The following is a 17651-nucleotide window of genomic DNA, read 5'->3' as shown; positions in this document are numbered from 1 at the left end:
GGGTTGGGCAGGGCTGGGCAGGGCTGGGCTGGGCTGGGCAGGGCTGAGCTGGGTTGGGCTGAGCTGGGCAGGGCAGGGCTGGGCAGGGCAGGGCTGAGCCGGGCTGGGCAGAGCTGGGTAGGGCAGGGCTGGGCTGGGCAGGGGTGAGCTGGGCTGGGCAGGGCTGGGCTGGGCTGGGTTGGGCAGGGCTGGGCAGGGCTGGGCTGGGCTGGGCAGGGCTGAGCTGGGTTGGGCTGAGCTGGGCAGGGCAGGGCTGGGCAGGGCTGAGCTGGGCTGGGCTGAGCTGGGCAAGGCAGGGCTGGGCTGGGCTGAGCTGAGCAGGGCAGGGCTGGGCAGGGCTGAGCTGGGCTGGGCTGGGCAGGGCTGAGGTGAGCTGGGCAGGGCTGCTCTGGGCAGGGCTGCTCGGGGCTGGGTAGGGCTGAGTTGGGCTAGGCAGGCCTGGGCAGGACTGGGTCAGACTGGGCAGAGCTCAGTAGGGCAGGCAGGGCTGGGCAGGGCTGGGCTGGGCAGAGCTGAGGTGGCCTGGGCTGAGCTGGGCAGGGCTGAGTTGTGCAGGGGTTAAATGGGCTGGGCAGGGGTGAGATGGGATGGGCAGGGCTGGGCAGGGCTGGGCAGGGCTGGGTAGAGCTGGGCAGGGCTGAGCTGGGCTGGGCAGAGTTGAGCTGGGCTGGGCAGGGCTGAGCTGGGTTGGGCAGGGCTGGGCAGAGCTGCCTAGGGCTGAGCTGGGCTGGGCAGGGCTGAGCTGGGTTGGGCAGGGCTGGGCAGAGCTGCCTAGGGCTGAGCTGGGCTGGCTAGGGCTGAGCAGCGATGGGCAGAGCTGGGTAGGGCTGCAGGGCATAGCTGGGCAGGGCTGAGCTGGGCAGGGCTGGGCAGGGCTGGCAGGGCTGAGCTGGGCTTGGCAGGGCTGCTCTAGGCTGAGCAGGGCTGAGCTGGGCTGGGCAGGGCTGATCTGGGCAGGGCTGATCTGGGCTGAGCAGAGCTGAGGTGGCCTGGGCAGGGCTGGGCAGGGCAGATCTGCGCAGGGGTTAAATGGGCTGGGCAGGGGTGAGATTGGATGGGCAGGGCTGGGCAGGGCTGGGCTGGGCTGAGCTGGGCAGGGCTCAGCAGCAGTGAGCTGGGCTGGGCATAACTGGGCTGGGCTGGGCTGAGTTGGGCAGTCCTGGGCAGGGCAGGGCTAGCGGGGATGGGCAGGGCTGGGCAGGGCTGGGCAAGGCTGGGTAGAGCTGGGCAGGGCTGAGCTGGGCAGGGTTGAGCTGGGCAGGGCTGCGGTGGTCTGGGCAGAGCTGAGGTGGTCTGGGCAGAGCTGAGGTGGTCTGGGCAGGACTGCTCTGGGCTGGGTAGGGCTGAGCTGGGCAGGGCTGAGCTGGGCTGGGCAGGGCAGGGCAGAGCTGAGCTGGGCTGGGCTGGGCAGGGCTGAGCTGGGCTGGGCTGAGCTGGGCAGGGCAGGGCTGGGCTGAGCTGGGCAGTGCTGAGCTGGGCTGAGCTGAGCTGAGCTGGGTAGGCCTGGCAGGAGTAAGCTGGGCTGGGCAGAGCTAGGCAGGGCAGAGCTGGGCAGGTCTGAGCTGGGCTGGGCAGAGCTGAGCTGGGCTGTGCAGGGCTGAGCTGGGCTGGGCAGAGCTGAGCTGGGCTGGGCTGAGCTGGGCAGGGCAGGGCTGAGCTGGGCTGGGCAGAGCTGAGCTGGGCTGGGCTGAGCTGGGCAGGGCAGGGCTGAGCTGGGCTGGGCAGGGCTGGGTGGGGCTGGGCAGGGCTGGGTGGGGCTGGGCTGGGCTGGGCAGGGCAGGGCTGAGCTGGGCTGAGCTGAGCTGGGCAGGGCAGGGCTGAGCTGGGCTGTGCAGGGCTGAGCTGGGCTGGGCAGGGCTGAGCTGGGCTGGGCTGAGCTGGGCAGGGCAGGGCTGAGCTGGGCTGGGCAGGGCTGGGTGGGGCTGGGCTGGGCTGGGTGGGGCTGAGTTGGTCTGGGCAGGGCTGGGCAGGGCTGGGCCTGACTGGGCAGAGCTCAGTAGGGCTGGCAGGGCAGAGCTGAGCAGTGCTGAGCCGGGCTGGGCAGGGCTGGGCTGGGCTGGGCAGGGCTGGGCAGGGCTGGGTTGTGCTGGGCAGGGCTGAGGTGAGCTGGGCAGGGCTGCTCTGGGCAGGGCTGCTCTAGGCTGGGTAGGGCTGAGCTGGGCTGGGCATGCCTGGGCAGCACTGGGCCGGACTGGGCAGAGCTCAGTAGGGCTGGCAGGGCTGGGCAGGGCTGGGCTGGGCAGAGCTGAGGTGGCCTGGGCTGAGCTGGGCAGGGCAGGGCTGGGCTGGGCTGGGCAGGAATGAGCTGGGCAGGGCTGAGCTGGGCTGGGCAGGGCTGGGCAGGGCTGGGCCTGACTGGGCAGAGCTCAGTAGGGCTGGCAGGGCAGAGCTGAGCAGTGCTGAGCCAGGCTGGGCAGGGCTGGGCAGCGCTGGGCTGGGCTGGGCAGGGCTGAGCTGGGCTGGGCAGCGCAGAGCTGGGCTGGGCTGAGCTGGGTAGGCCTGGCAGGAGTGAGCTGGGCTGGGCAGAGATGGGCAGGGCAGAGCTGGGCAGGTCTGAGCTGGGCTGGGCAGAGCTGATGTGGCCTGAGTAAGGCTGGGCAGGGCCGAGTTGTGCAGGGGTTAAATGGGCTGGGCAGGGGTGAGATTGGATGGGCGGGGCTGGGCAGGGCTGGGCACGGCTGGGTAGAGCTGGGCAGGGCTGAGCTGGGCTGGGCTGAGCTGGGCTGGGCAGAGCTGAGCAGGGCTGGGCAGGGCTGAGCTGGGTTGGGTAGGGCTGGGCAGAGCTGCCTAGGGCTGAGCTGGGCTGGCTAGGGCTGAGCAGCGATGGGCAGAGCTGGCCTGGGCAGAGCTGGGCAGGGCAGGGCTGGGCTGGGCTGGGCTGGGCTGAGGTGAGCTGGGCAGGGCTGCTCTGGGCAGGGCTGCTCTGGGCTGGGTAGGGCTGAGTTGGGCTGGGCAGGCCCGGGCAGCACTGGGCCGGACTGGGCAGAGCTCAGTAGGGCTGGCAGGGCTGGGCAGGGCAGAGCTGAGGTGGCCAGGGCTGAGCTGGGCTGGGCAGGGCTGGGTGGGGCTGGGCTGGGCAGAGATGAGGTGGCCAGGGCTGAGCTGGGCAGGGCAGGGCTGGGCTAGGCAGGGCTGGGTGGGGCTGGGCTGGGCAGAGCTGAGGTGGCCGGGGCTGAGCTGGGCAGGGCAGGGCTGGGCTGGGCAGGGCTGAGCCAGGCTGGGCAGAGCTGGGTAGGGCTGGGCTGGGCTGTGCAGGGGTGAGCTGGGCTGTGCAGGGGTGAGCTGGGTTGGGCAGGGCTGGGCAGGGCTGGGCTGGGCTGGGCAGGGCTGAGCTGGATTGGGCTGAGCTGGGCAGGGCAGGGCTGGGCAGGGCAGGGCAGGGCTGGGCTGGGCAGGGCAGGGCTGAGCAGGGCTGGGTTGGGATGGGCTGGGCTGGGCTCAGGTGAGTTGGGCAGGGCTGCTCTGTGCAGGGCTGCTCTGGGCTGTGTAGGGCTGAGTTGGGCTGGGCAGGCCTGGGCAACACTGGGCCGGACTGGGCAGAGCTCAGTAGGGCTGGCAGGGCTGGGCAGGGCTGGGCTGGGCAGAGCTGAGGTGGCCAGGGCTGAGCTGGGCTGGGCAGGGCTGGGTGGGGCTGGGCTGGGCAGAGCTGAGGTGGCCTGGGCTGAGCTGGGCAGGGCAGGACTGGGCTGGGCAGAGATAGGCAGGACTGAGGTGGGCCCAGCAGGGTTGGGCAGAGCTCGGCTGGGTAGAGCTGAGCTGGGCTGGGCAGGGCTGGGGAGGGCTGAGCAGGTCTGGGCTGGGATGAGCAGGGCAGAGCTTGGCTGGGCAGAGCTTGGCTGCGCAGAACTGTGCTAGGCTTTGTAGGGCTGGGCAGGGCTGAGCTGGGCAGGGCTGAGCAGGGGTGTACTGGGCTGGGCATGGCTGAGCTAGATGGGAAGGGCTAAGCTGGGCAGGGCAGAGCTGGGCTGGGCTGAGCTGAGAAGCGCTGTGCAGAGCTGGGCAGGGCTGGGCAGGGCTGAGCTGAGCTGGGTAAAGCTTGGCTGCGCAGGGCTGGGCTGGGCAGGGCTGAGCTGAGCGGGGCAAAGCTTGCCTGGGCTGGACTGAGCTGAGCTGAGCTGAGCTGAGCAGAGCTGAGATGGGCAGGGCTGAGCTTCCCAAGGGATCAGCCCTGCTGCAGAACCCTCCTGACCCAAGGAGTGAAGGCTGAAGGCCTCAGCCTGGGCTGATGAGCAGCAGCAGTAAGCTGCAGCAGGGCCCTTCTGCCACCCACTGCCCAGCAACCAAAGCATGCAGAGGGCAGGGGAGGGCCTGCAGCCCAGCAGCCACTGCTGCCAACTGGAGCAGCCCAGCCTGGACAGGGATCAGCATCAGCCAGGTGCTGGAGGGCAGCAGGAAGGCCTAATGCTGCCTCTGGAGCACATCAACACTGGGGAGGTGCTGTGCCAGAACAAGCTGCCAGGGATGAGGATAAAGGAGGCAAAGAAGTGGCACAAGCTGAAGTGACCTCAGCCCTCAGCTCTCCTGCCCCCAGCTCCCAGCCCTCCTGCCCCAGCCCTCAGCTCTCCTGCCCCCAGCTCCCAGCCCTCCTGCCCCAGCCCTCAGCTCTCCTGCTCCCAGCTCTCAGCCCTCCTGCCCCAGCCCTCAGCTCTCCTTCCCTCAGCTCTCCTGCCCCAGCCCTCAGCTCTCCTTCCCTCAGCTCTCCTGCCCCAGTTCTCAGCTCTCCTGCCCCAGCCCTCAGCTCTCCTGCCCCAGCCCCCAGCTCTCCTGCCCCAGCCCCCAGCTCTCCTGCCCCAGCCCTCAGCTCTCCTTCCCTCAGCTCTCCTGCCCCAGCCCTCAGCTCTCCTTCCCTCAGCCCTCCTGCCCCAGCCCTCAGCTCTCCTTCCCTCAGCTCTCCTGCCCCAGCTCTCCTGCCCCAGCTCTCCACTCTCCTACCCCCGTTCTCAGCTCTCCTGCCCCAGCTCTCAGCTCTCCTGCCCCCAGCCCCCAGCTCTCCTGCCCCAGCCCCCAGCTCTCCTTCCCTCAGCTCTCCTGCCCCAGTTCTCAGCTCTCCTGCCCCAGTTCTCAGCTCTCCTGCCCCAGCTCTCAGCTCTCCTGCCCCAGCTCTCCACTCTCCTGCCCCCAGCCCCCAGCTCTCCTCCCCCAGCTCTCCTGCCCCAGCTCTCCTGCCTGGTGGTTCTTCCCTTGCGGGCAGTGCATCCGAGGCCATAAAACATCTCACCAGGCCTAGGCTGAGGGCAAAGGAGCCAAGGGAGGGAGGGCCAGGGCCAGGGCCAGGTTTGGTCTGGTTGTGCTCTTCCATCCCCCCAAGCCTTGGGGCCAGCAGAGCACTGCTGTGGGCTCAGGGGGTGGGGACCTGCTGCAGGCAGGGGCAGCTCTTCCCTGAACACCTTCAGCACGCCTCAGGCTGTGGGGAGCAAACCTTGGTGCCCTTCCTGCCCTGCTGTCCCCCAGAGCAGCAGCAGCAGCAGCAGCAGAGCAGGAGGAGGCTCTGGGGGGAGGACAGAGCCATGGAGACCTTCTGTTGAGACCATCAAATAATAATTTACTGTGAGTCAACCTTGTGGCTTTGTACAGCTGCTGGGGTGGAGGAGCCCCAGGGAGGGGGCGGGGAAAGGAACACAGAACCAAACCAAGAGACCAAGAGTCACTTGCTGCAGGCCTGGGTGAAGGGTGAGATAGTCCTTGGAGGGGCTCATGCTCCCCTCCCTGTCCTCTTCCTCCTCCTCTTCCTCTCCCCCACCCCCTACACTCCTCCTCCCCTGCATCCGTTGGCTGCTTCCTCCGCTTCAGCCTCAGCTCTCTCCTCCGCTCTGCACCGCAGGAACCTCTCCAGGCCAGGGCCCAGCCAGCTGCAAGCAGAAAGGACACTGATCAGAACCCCACAACCAGCCTGGGGGCTGGAAGGGACCCCTGGAGCTCCCCCAGCCCAGCCCCTGCCCCAGCAGGGCACCCCCAGCACCCTGCCCAGCAGCACAGTGCCCAGGGGGGGTTGGAAGCTCTCCACCCCAGGAGACTCCACAACCTCTCTGGGCAGCCTGCTCCAGGCCTCCAGCAGCCTCACCCCAAACAACTTTCTCCTCCTGCTCAGCTCCAACCTCCTGGCTGCCACTCTGTGCCCCTTGCTGTCCCTTGTGCTGCCCTGGTGTGGATGTTCCCTGCCTGCTTTCCTCCCCTCTCTTTCCTTGTTGGTTCTCTTTCACGACAATCCTCTCTCACCCTTGGCCATGCTGTGGGGAGCTGTGGGGGACAGCTCCTGGAGGTGTCCCTGCCTGAGCCCTGGGTGGCCTTCAGCCCAAGGCCTGGCAACACCTGGCTGAGGAAGCAGCTCCTTCTGTGGCTGAAGGGGAGAGGCTGGGCAGCAGCACCCAGGGGGCTTGACTGCAGGTTAGGGAAGAAATCCTTGGCAGTGAGGCTGGGGAGAGCCTGGCACAGGCTGCCCAGGGAGGCTGTGGCTGCCTCCTGCCTGGAGCTGTCCAGGGCCAGGCTGGATGAGGCCATGAGCAGCCTGGGGTGCTGGGAGGGGTCCCTGCCCATGGCTGAGCTTTGAGGTCCCTTCCAAGCTGATCCATCCTGTCAAACCATGACTGGGATGGAGGAGGGAAGGCTGCAGGAGCATTGCCCTCAGTGGCTGCTGGGGAAGGCTGCCAAGCACCCAGCTGTGCCCTTCCTCCCCTCCCACAGCTGCAGCAGCCCCCAGGAGCACTGCACCCTGCCTGGAGGCGGTGCCAGGAGGCTGCTTTGAGGCTGGAGGGGGGCAGCTGGCTGTCCACCAGCAGATCTCTGCCTCCCTCACCCCCCCACAGAGAGCCACTGCCTGCATTTGCTCCCCCTGAGCAAAGCCTCCCAGAACCCACCCAGGGCTCCTGGGGCCAGGCTGCTGCAGTGCCCAGCAGCTGAGCCCTGCTGCAGGAGGAAGTCCAGATGTTCAGGGCCCCCAGATGTTCAGGAAGGCTTCTTCTGGGTGGGGATGTGCAGCCCTGCACCCCAGCCCCGCTGCCAGCCTGCCCCCTGCTCCCCACCCCCGCTGCCAGAGTGCCCCCTGCTCCCCACCCCCGCTGCCAGCCTGCCCCCTGCTCCCCACCCCCACTGCCAGCGTGCCCCCTGCTCCCCACCCCCGCTGCCAGAGTGCCCCCTGCTCCCCACCCCCACTGCCAGCGTGCCCCCTGCTCCCCACCCCCGCTGCCAGAGTGCCCCCTGCTCCCCACCCCCGCTGCCAGAGTGCCCCCTGCTCCCCACCCCCACTGCCAGCCTGCCCCCTGCTCCCCACCCCCGCTGCCAGAGTGCCCCCTGCTCCCCACCCCCACTGCCAGCGTGCCCCCTGCTCCCCACCCCCGCTGCCAGAGTGCCCCCTGCTCCCCACCCCCGCTGCCAGCCTGCCCCCTGCTCCCCACCCCCGCTGCCAGCCTGCCCCCTGCACCCCACCCCCGCTGCCAATGTGCCCCCTGCTCCCCACCCCCGCTGCCAGTGTGCCCCCTGCTCCCCACCCCCGCTGCCAGCCTGCCCCCTGCTCCCCACCCCTGCTGCCAGCCTGCCCCCTGCTCCCCACCCCCGCTGCCAGTGCCCCCTGCTCCCCACCCCCGCTGCCAGTGCCCCCTGCTCCCCACCCCCGCTGCCAATGCCCCCTGCTCCCCACCCCCGCTGCCAGTGTGCCCCCTGCTCCCCACCCCCGCTGCCAGCCTGCCCCCTGCTCCCCACCCCCACTGCCAGCCTGCCCCCTGCTCCCCACCCCCGCTGCCAGAGTGCCCCCTGCTCCCCACCCCCGCTGCCAGCCTGCCCCCTGCTCCCCACCCCCACTGCCAGCCTGCCCCCTGCTCCCCACCACCTCATATTCCCAATTTCGCCTTCTCCTGCTCCCCATCTCCCCCTCCCCTGCTCCCAATGCCCCTCCCCTGCTCCCCATCTCCCCCTCCCCTGCTCCCCATCTCCTCCTCTCTCCCCTGCTCCCAATGCCTTTCCTCTGTTCCCCATCTCCCCCTCTCTCCCCTGCTCCCAATGCCCTCCCCCTGCTCCCCCTCTCCCCCTCCCCTGCTCCCAATGCCCTCCCCTGCCCCCTGCCCTGCCCTTGGGCAGTGTGCCCTGCCGGCCCTGCAGCACTCACCCTCAGGACACCACGCACTTGCAGTTGGTGCAGCCGGGGCCGCTCTCGTCGGGGGGGTTGAGCTTGCGCAGCTTGTGCTGCCGGATCTCCCGCACCAGGGTGTAGAAGGCATCCTCCACCCCCTGCGGGACAGCGCTGCCTCAGGGCCTGCCCCTGCCGGCACGGCACGGCACGGCACGGCACCCTGCCCCCACCGCTGCCTGCCTGCAGCCAGCCACGGCAGGCACTGAAGGCAGGCAGTGCAGGCACTGCAGGTAGGCTGTGCAGGCAGGCAGGCAGGCAGTGGGGAGCTGCAGGCTGTGCAGGCAGGCAGGCAGGCAGTGGGGAGCTGCAGGCTGTGCAGGCAGTGCAGGCAGTGGGGAGCTGCAGGCTGTGCAGGCAGGCAGTGCAGGCAGTGGGGAGCTGCAGGCTGTGCAGGCAGTGCAGGCAGTGGGGAGCTGCAGGCTGTGCAGGCAGGCAGGCAGGCAGTGGGGAGCTGCAGGCTGTGCAGGCAGTGCAGGCAGGCAGTGGGGAGCTGCAGGCTGTGCAGGCAGTGCAGGTAGTGGGGAGCTGCAGGCTGTGCAGGCAGGCAGGCAGGCAGTGGGGAGCTGCAGGCTGTGCAGGCAGTGCAGGCAGGCAGTGAGGAGCTGCAGGCTGTGCAGGCAGTGCAGTGCAGGCAGGCAGTGGGGAGCTGCAGGCTGTGCAGGCAGTGCAGTGCAGGCAAGCAGTGGGGAGCTGCAGGCTGTGCAGGCAGTGCAGGCAGTGCAGGCAGGCAGTGGGGAGCTGCAGGCTGTGCAGGCAGTGCAGGCAGTGGGGAGCTGCAGGCTGTGCAGGCAGTGCAGTGCAGGCAGGCAGTGGGGAACTGCAGGCTGTGCAGGCAGTGGGGAGCTGCAGGCTGTGCCTTTACAAACTGCTCACAGATCATGGGACAGAGGAGCAGCAAAATGCAAACAACTGACTGCTGGGTGTGAGAAGGGAAAGAGAGATCACTCTGAACAACCCCTGGGAGAGAGAAGCCACTGACGCTGCATGGAACAACACAATCGCCTCTCCTCTCTCCTCTCCTCCCCTCCCCTCTCCCCTCTCTTCTCCTCTCACCTCTCCTCTCCCCTCTCCTCTCCTCCCCTCCCCTCTCACCTCACCTCTCCTTTCCTCTCCTCCCCTCCCCTCTCCTCTCCCCTCTCCTCTTCCCTCTTCTCTCCTCTCCCCTCTCCTCTCACCTCACCTCTCCTCCCCTCCCCTCTCCTCCCCTCCCCTCTCCGAACTTCTCCTCTCTGAACCTCTCCTCTCCTCCCCTCCCACCTCACCTCTCCTTTCCTCTCCTCTCCTCCCATCTCCTCTCCTCTCCTCCCATCTCCTCTCCTCCCATCTCCTCTCCTCTCCTCCCATCTCCTCTCCTCCCATCTCCTCTCCTCTCCTCCCCTCTCCTCCCCTCCCCTCTCCTCCCCTCCCCTCTCCTCCCCTCCCCTCTCCTCCCCTCCCCTCTCCTCCCCTACCCTCTCCTCTCCTCCCCTCTCCTCTCCTCCCCTCTCCTCTCCTCTCCTCCCATCTCCTCTCCTCTCCTCCCCTCTCCTCTCCTCCCCTCTCCTCTCCTCCCCTCTCCTCCCCTCCCCTCTCCTCCCCTCCCCTCTCCTCCCATCTCCTCTCCTCTCCTCTCCTCCCCTCTCCTCCTCCCCTCTCCTCCCATCTCCTCTCCTCTCCTCTCCTCCCATCTCCTCTCCTCCCATCTCCTCTCCTCTCCTCCCCTCCCATCTCCTCTCCTCTCCTCCCATCTCCTCTCCTCCCATCTCCTCTCCTCTCCTCCCCTCCCATCTCCTCTCCTCTCCTCCCATCTCCTCCCATCTCCTCTCCTCTCCTCTCCTCTCCTCCCATCTCCTCTCCTCTCCTCTCCTCTCCTCTCCTCTCCTCTCCTCTCCTCTCCTCTCCTCTCCTCTCCTCTCCTCCCATCTCCTCCCCTCTCCTCTCCTCTCCTCCCATCTCCTCCCCTCTCCTCTCCTCTCCTCTCCTCTCCTCTCCTCTCCTCTCCTCCCATCTCCTCTCCTCTCCTCTCCTCTCCTCCCATCTCCTCTCCTCTCCTCTCCTCTCCTCCCATCTCCTCTCCTCTCCTCTCCTCCCCTCCCATCTCCTCTCCTCTCCTCTCCTCTCCTCCCATCTCCTCTCCTCTCCTCTCCTCCCATCTCCTCTCCTCTCTGAACCTCTCCTCCCATCTCCTCCCCTCTCCTCCCCTCCCATCTCCTCCCCTCTCCTCCCCTCCCATCTCCTCCCCTCTCCTCCCCTCCCATCTCCTCTCCTCTCCTCCCCTCCCATCTCCTCTCCTCTCCTCCCATCTCCTCTCCTCTCCTCCCCCCTCTCCTCTCCTCTCTCCTCTCCTCCCCCCTCTCCTCCCCTCCCCTCTCCTCTCTGAACCTCTCCTCTCCTCCCCTCCCCTCCCCTCTCCCTTCCCTCTGGCAGACACTGCCTTGCTCCTGCTTGCCCTTGGCTGCATTGTTTTGGCTCAGCCTAACAGCTTTGCTGCTCCTTTCTCTTGTCTGGGGATTAGGGGGAGGCAAGGAGGGAGCAGCTGGTAGCTGCCCCTGCTCTTTGGCCGGGGGGGGTCCTTGTGCTGCTGTTCAGTGGTTGTCAGTCCCTGTCAGTGTTGTGTCTCCTGTGTGTTCTGCACACTCTCTGCAGCCCACTGCAGTTAGCTTTGCCTGTGGCTTCAGCTTCACCTGCTTCCAGCTGAGCTGCCCTGGCAAACTTCAGGGGGCTGGGGGGGGAATTTTAACCCACCACAGGGAAGCTAACAGGGAGCTCCAAGCAGGGAATGAGACTGAGTGAGGGGCCACAAGGCCTAGGAGCTCTTCCCTCCTTGGGCTTCAGGCAGCTCCCAGCAGCCTGGAGGAGGTCTCCCACACAAGAGAAGCCTCCACTAGAGCACCAAAGGTGGCAGCTGCTCCACTTCCACCTCTGTGCTCTGGGAGGCCTCTGCTGTGGTCCAGCACTGCCTGTGGGGCTGCCAGGGGAGACCACGGGTGAGGACAGCCAAGCTCCCTGAGCTTAGCTGAGCTGCAGTGACCAGGTGGCTCGGTCCAGAGCCTTGGAGAGAGTTCTGAGAAGGTCTCTTCCCCTCCCTGCTGCCAGAGCAGGCCTCAGACACCTCTCCAGGCGGGAGAGCCTGGCCAGGGGAGGGAAGGCTCTGCCGAAGCACTCAGCGAGCAGCTCGGCCCGGCCCCTGCACCGTGCCTGGGGAGGCTGCTGTGCTGCTGTCCCTGGCTCTGCAGGGCAGAGCTGGAGCAGAGGGGAGGCAGAGCAGCTGCGGTGTGAGAGCAGCCCCTACCTGTCTGGTCTTGGCCGAGGTCTCTATGTAGGGGATGCCGTAGCTGCGGGCCAGGTCCTGCGCCTGCCGCGTCTCCACCGTCCGCGCCGGCAGGTCGCACTTGTTCCCCACCAGCACCATGGGGACATCATCTGAGTCCTTCACCCTCTTGATCTGCTCCCTGAAACAGGAAGAGGTCAGGGACTCAGCAGAGAATCACAGAGTGGCTCAGGTTGGAAGGCAGCTCAGAGATCCTCTGCTCCAAGCCCCTGCTGCGGGCAGGGACAGCCTGGCTGCTGCTGAGGGACAGAGCCAGGCCCTGGCACCAGGGCAGACCACAGTCACCAATGGCTTGGGTTGGGAGGGAGCTCAAAGCCCAGCCAGCCCCAAGCCCCTGCCATGAGCAGAGACACCTCCCACCAGCACAGGCTGCTCAAGGCCTCATCCAGCCTGGTCCTGAACACCTCCAGGCAGGAGGCAGCCACAGCCTCCCTGGGCAGCCTGTGCCAGAGCCTCCCCAGCCTCACACTGCAGAACTTCTTCCTCAGCTCCACTCTAGCCCTAGATGCCAAAGTGAAGGCAGAAAAGGCATCAGGGGGCAGCTCCAGGACCCTCCCCAGCAGCCTTTCATCAGCTGTCAGCAGCCAAGTGCCTTGTGGTGGGCTCTTAGGAGAACACCAATGACCACCCTGGAGGGGTTTCAGACAAGGAGCTGTGGTGCTGGGGGGCAGGGCTCAGCCCCAGCCCTGGCAGAGTCAGAGCATGGTTGGTCTGGGTGGGCTGAAAGGGCTTTGCCAGCCACAGCATCAGTGACTCCCTGACTCTGCAGCACAGGAGTGAAGAACCAACCAGCAGCCTTCTGCCCTTCAAGTGCAACTGTTCACCACCCACCACCTGGAGTGAGTCAGAGAGGCACAGAACAGCAGCTTGGAAGGGCCCCCAAGGACCACCCAGCCCAAGCTGGGAGTCACCCTGAGGACCCTGGCCTTATGTGGCCATGGCCCTGTTTGATCACATTTGGCTCTGATCTTAGTTCAGTTTCCTTTTAAGAGGGACACTGAGGGCTGGGGCAGGGCCAGAGAAGGGCAACAGAGCTGGGGAAGGGTCTGGAGAGCAGGGCTGGGGAGGAGCAGCTGAGGGAGCTGGGGGTGTTCAGCCTGGAGCAGAGGAGGCTGAGGGAGACCTCATTGCTCTCTGCAGCTCCCTGAGAGGAGGCTGCAGGGAGCTGGGGGCTGGGCTCTGCTCCCCAGTCTCAGGGGACAGAAGGAGAGGAACTGGCCTGGAATTGTGCCAGGGGAGGCTTGGGTTGGAGAGAAGGCAAAATGTCTTTGGTGTCAGAGTGGTCAGGGCCTGGCAGAGGCTGCCCAGGGAGGTGGTGGAGTCCCCATGGCTGGAGGGGTTCCTGTGGCCATGGCTCCTGGGGCCAGGGCTTGGTGCCCATGGTGGGGCTGGGCTGAAGGTTGGACTGGGTGAGCTTGGAGGCATCTTCCAACCCAAACAACTCTGTGCTGCTTTGCCTCTTGCCCATTCCTGCATGGTAACTGAATCCAAATCCCCTCCCAGCAGCAGCTGGCAGGGGGGAGGCACCAGCAGCAGCCTTCATCACTCTTTAATGCAGCAGGGGATGGCAGTGGGGTCTGACTGCATGGCCAGTGTGCCATAAAGCCACTTAGATGCTGCATGGAACACCCTGGGCAGGCAGTGCAAGCACTAAATGGAGTGCCCCAGCTCCACTTAGCTGGAAGGAGATAGCTGCTGATGGTTACCAGGCAGGGAGAGCCAGCCTGGCTCAGGGGAACAGCCTCTCAAAGTGCAGACACAAAGAGCAGAGGGGCAAGGGGATGACAGGCAGTGATTTACAGCAGGGTTACAGCCAGGGCTTGGAATGGAGCCAGCAGCCTGCCAGGGAGCAGCCACAGGCAGCAGGCTCAGCACAGGCATGAGAGAGCTGCTCAGCTCCCCAGGAGAACCTCAGCCTCTAGCCACAGCTAAACCAAGCCCCAGTGGCTTAGCTGCTGTCCCCAGCAGGACTCAGAGCTGCTGGAGAGAGGCCAGAGGAGGCCACAGAGATGCTGCCAGGGCTGGAGCAGCTCTGCTGGGAGCACAGGCTGAGGGAGCTGGGGCTGTGCAGCCTGCAGAGGAGAAGGCTCCAGGGGGACCTCAGAGCTGCTGCCAGGAGCTGAAGGGATCCTGCAGGAAGGCTGCAGAGAGACTTCTGCTGAGGGGGTCTGGAGCCAGGCCAAGGGGGAAGGGTTTGGAGCTGAGGCAGAGCAGGGTTAGAGTGGAGCTGAGGAAGAAGTTCTGCAGTGTGAGGCTGGGGAGACTCTGGCACAGGTTATGGCTGCCCCCTGCCTGGAGGTGTTCAGGGCCAGGCTGGATGAGGCCTTGAGCAGCCTGTGCTGGTGGGAGGGGTCCCTGCCCCTGGCAGGGGGTTGCAGTAGATGACCTCTGAGCTCCCTTTCCACCCTGAGCCTCTCCCTGGTCCCATGGCTGTCAGCCCAGCCACACCACTGTGACACTGAACACCCTGAGCAGCCCAAGGTGGGACCTGGGCACACATGTGAGGCACTGGGAGCCATGGTGCTGTGCTGGGCAGTGCCCAGGGCTGGGACAGGCAGAGCCACCTCCTGCAGGCCTCATCAAGGAGCCCAAGCATCTGCAGGGTGGCTGCCAGCAGGATGGAGCCAGGCTCCTCTCAGGGCCTCCCAGAGGCAGCACCAGGGGCAATGGAAGTGAACTCAGTCACAGCAGTTCCACCTTAGCCTCAGGAGAAACTTCCTTGGTGTGAGGCTGCTGGGGGCCTGGAGCAGGCTGCCCAGAGGGGCTGTGGAGCCTCCTGGCCTGGAGAGCTTCCAGCCCCCCCTGGCTGTGTTCTGGGTGCCCTGCCCTGGCAGGGGGTGGATTCTGTCATCATCTGCAAGAGCCTCTCACCACAGCCAAGCCTCAAAACCAGCCCTCAAGCAGAGATCCCTCCCTGAACAGCACTGAGACAACCAGGGAAGGCTCCTGGTGCCCTTCTGCCACCTCCTAGGCCCTCCAGCTCTGCAGGGCCTATGGCAGCAGCAGGATGCAGCCATAGCAGGACCATGGCAGGACTGCCCTGCTGATGTCCTTCCAGTGCTGGTGTCCAACTTGCCCTGAGCTTGTCAGCTCCCTGGGGCTCTGCTGCTCACAGAACCACAGAGTGCTGTGGGCTGAAGGGAGCTCTGGAGCTCATCCATCCAACCCCCTGCCAGAGCAGGGCACCCAGGGCAGGGCACCCAGGAACACAGCCAGGGGGGGCTGGAAGCTCTCCAGAGGTGGAGACCTCTCTGGGCAGCCTCCAGTGCTCTCCTCCTGCTGTCTGTGGCCTGTTTGCAGGCAGGCTGCAGGAGGCCAGGGCTGCCTCCCCCTGTGTGTGCAGCCAGCAGAGCACAGCAGGCAGGGAAGAGCCCTCCCAGGCTCTGCTCCCCCTGCGGAGATCGATTGCACTAACGAAGCAGCTGCATCGATTAGGGAGGGGAAGGAGGGTGGCAGAGAGGACCAGGCCTCTCTTTAGGCACCATCAACACTCAGGCACTGCATTAGTGAGTCCCTGGGGTCAGGAGCCAGCCCTTTGGATGGGTTTTACAGGAGGCTGACAGCCACTGTCTGCTGCAGCCCAGCCCTGGGGAATGGCCACAGGCAGAGAGCCACAGCAGGGGCTGGGCTGGGAGGGAGCTCAGAGCTCAGCCAGCTCCTAGCCCCCTGCCATGGGCAGGGACACCTCCCACCAGCACAGGCTGCTCAGGGCCTCATCCAGCCTGGTCCTGAACCCCTCCAGGCAGGAGGCAGCCACAGCCTCCCTGGGCAGCCTGTGCCAGAGTCTCCCCAGCCTCACTCTCAACAATTTCTTCCTCCTCTCCACTCTCAGTCTCCTCTCTCCCAGCTCAAAGCCATTGTTCCTCAGCCTGGCACTCCCAGCCCTTGGCCAGAGTCCCTCCCCAGCTCTCCTGGAGCCCTTCAGGCACTGCAAGGCTGCTCTGAGGTCTCCCTGGAGCCTTCTCTTCTCCAGGCTCAACTCTCCCAGCCTGGCCCCACAGGGGAGGTTCTGCAGCCTCTGCTCACCTTGGTGGCCTCCTCTGGAGCCTCTCCAGCAGCTCCAGGTCCAGCCCCAGGGCTGGAGGCAGTGCTGCAGGAGCAGAGCAGGGCAGAGCAGAGCAGAGGGCAGAATCCCCTCCCGGTGCTGCTGCCCTCCCTGAGCCATCTGTGCCCAGGGCCTGGGCCGCAGGGGAGGGCGATGGGGGGGGATGGAGTGGGGGGCAGAGCAGCCTCGTTGGGGGGCTGCCCCAGCTCACCTGTACTGGTGGATGTCCTCGAAGGACTTGGTGTTGTTGATGGCGAAGACGCAGAGGAAGCCCTCGCCGGTGCGCATGTACTGGTCGCGCATGGCGCTGTACTCCTCCTGCCCCGCCGTGTCCAGGATGTCCAGCAGGCACGTCTCCCCATCGATCACCACCTGCTTCCTGTACGAGTCCTGCGCCACAGCGGGGCCTGCCTCAGCCCTGGCAGCCGGGGGGGGCCCGGGGCACGGCCACAGCGCGGGGCCAGGGGCTGCGGGCACCCCAGAACCTCACCCAGGGCACTGAGAGCTTCACACAGCGCGGGGCCAGGGGCTGCGGGCACCCCACAGCCACCCCCGGGGCAGGGCCAGGGGCTGCGGGCACCCCACAGCCACCCCCGGGGCACTGAGAGCTTCACACAGCGCGGGGCCAGGGGCTGCGGGCACCCCAGAACCTCCCCTGGGGCACTGAGAGCTTCACACAGAGCAGTGCCAGGGGCTGCGGGTACCCCACAGCCACTCCCGGGGCAGGGCCAGGGGCTGCAGGGACCCCACAGCCACCCCCGGGGCAGGGCCAGGGGCTGCAGGCACCCCAGAACCTCACCCAGGGCAGGGCCAGGGGCTGCAGGGACCCCAGAACCTCCCCCGGGGCAGGGCCAGGGGCTGCAGGGACCCCAGAACCTCCCCCAGGGCAGCGCCAGGGGCTGCAGGGACCCCAGAACCTCCCCCAGGGCAGCGCCAGGGGCTGCAGGGACCCCAGAACCTCCCCCGGGGCACTGAGAGCTTCACACAGCGCAGGGCCAGGGGCTGCAGGGACCCCACAGCCACCCCCGGGGCACTGAGAGCTTCACACAGCGCAGGGCCAGGGGCTGCAGGGACCCCAGAACCTCCCCCGGGGCACTGAGAGCTTCACACAGAGCAGGGCCAGGGGCTGCAGGGACCCCACAGCCACCCCCAGGGCAGGGCCAGGGGCTGCGGGCACCCCAGAACCTCCCCCAGGGCAGGGCGAGGGCTGCGGGCACCCCAGAACCTCCCCCGGGGCAGGGCCAGGGGCTGCAGGGACCCCCACAGCCACTCCCGGGGTAGTGCCAGGGCTGCAGGGACCCCACAGCCACCCCCAGGGCACTGAGAACTACACACAGAGCAGTGCCAGGGGCTGGAAGGGACCTCCCAAGCTCATCCTGCCCAACCCCCTGCCAGAGCAGGGCACCCAGGGCAGCTCACACAGGAGCACAGCCAGGTGGGTTTTGAATGTCTCCAGAGAGGGAGACTCCACAACCCCCCTGGGCAGCCTGCTCCAGGTTCTGGCACCCTCATAGGGACAAAATTCTTCCTCCTGTTTCCATGGAGCTTCCTCTGCCTCAGCTTCCACCCCTGCCCCTTGTGCTGTCCTTGGGTATCCCCCAGCAGAGCCTGGCTCCAGCCTCTGGGCATCCCCCTGCACAGCTTTATCCCCAGCAAGGAGGTCACCCTCAGGCTGCTCCTCTCTAAGCCCAGAGCCCTCAGCCCCCTCAGCCTCTCCTCATGAGGAAGATCTTCCACTGCCTGCAGCATCTCTGTGCCTCTGTGCTGGACTCTTTCTAGCAGCTCCCTGAGGTCCTTCTGGAGCTGAGGGGCCCAGAACTGGCCACAAGATTCCTGATGTGGCCTCAGCAGGGCAGAGCAGAGGGGGAGGAGAAGCTCTCTCAACCTACTCAGCACCACCCCCAGGCTGCCCTTGGCCTTCTTGTCCCCCAGAGCACATTGCTGGCTCATGGGCAACCTCCCATCCACCAGGACCCCCAGGGCCTTTTCCCCTTCCCTGCTCTGCAGCAGCTCAGTCCCCAGCCTGTCCTGCTCCATGGGGCTGTTCTGTATCCACAGAAGGGTTCAGGCTGGCCAGGACCCCAAAGATCAGCCAGTTCCAAGCCCCTCCCATGGACAGGACACAACCAGAGCCTTGGGAAGCCTATCACAAACTGCTGCTAAGAGCTGGAGGA

General features: G+C 66.7%; 1 protein-coding gene across 1 annotated transcript; it reads right to left on the bottom strand.

Annotated features, from left to right (window-relative positions):
- Window positions 1-5516: 5516 nt before the first annotated feature.
- On the bottom strand, window positions 5517-15962 carry LOC137460880 (GTPase HRas-like; the record flags this gene model as incomplete). Its single annotated transcript, XM_068170929.1, has 4 exons — window positions 5517-5849; window positions 8099-8220; window positions 11394-11553; window positions 15689-15962. Coding segments are annotated over 3 exons (554 nt in total), but the record flags the coding sequence as incomplete, so codon positions are not given.
- Window positions 15963-17651: the final 1689 nt, after the last annotated feature.

Source organism: Melanerpes formicivorus, unplaced genomic scaffold, assembly GCF_026170545.1.
Source record: "Melanerpes formicivorus ecotype bairdi unplaced genomic scaffold, bMelFor1.0.p_v2 SCAF_855, whole genome shotgun sequence".
NCBI lineage: Eukaryota > Metazoa > Chordata > Aves > Piciformes > Picidae > Melanerpes > Melanerpes formicivorus.
This window is presented reverse-complemented; position numbering and strand designations above follow the sequence as displayed.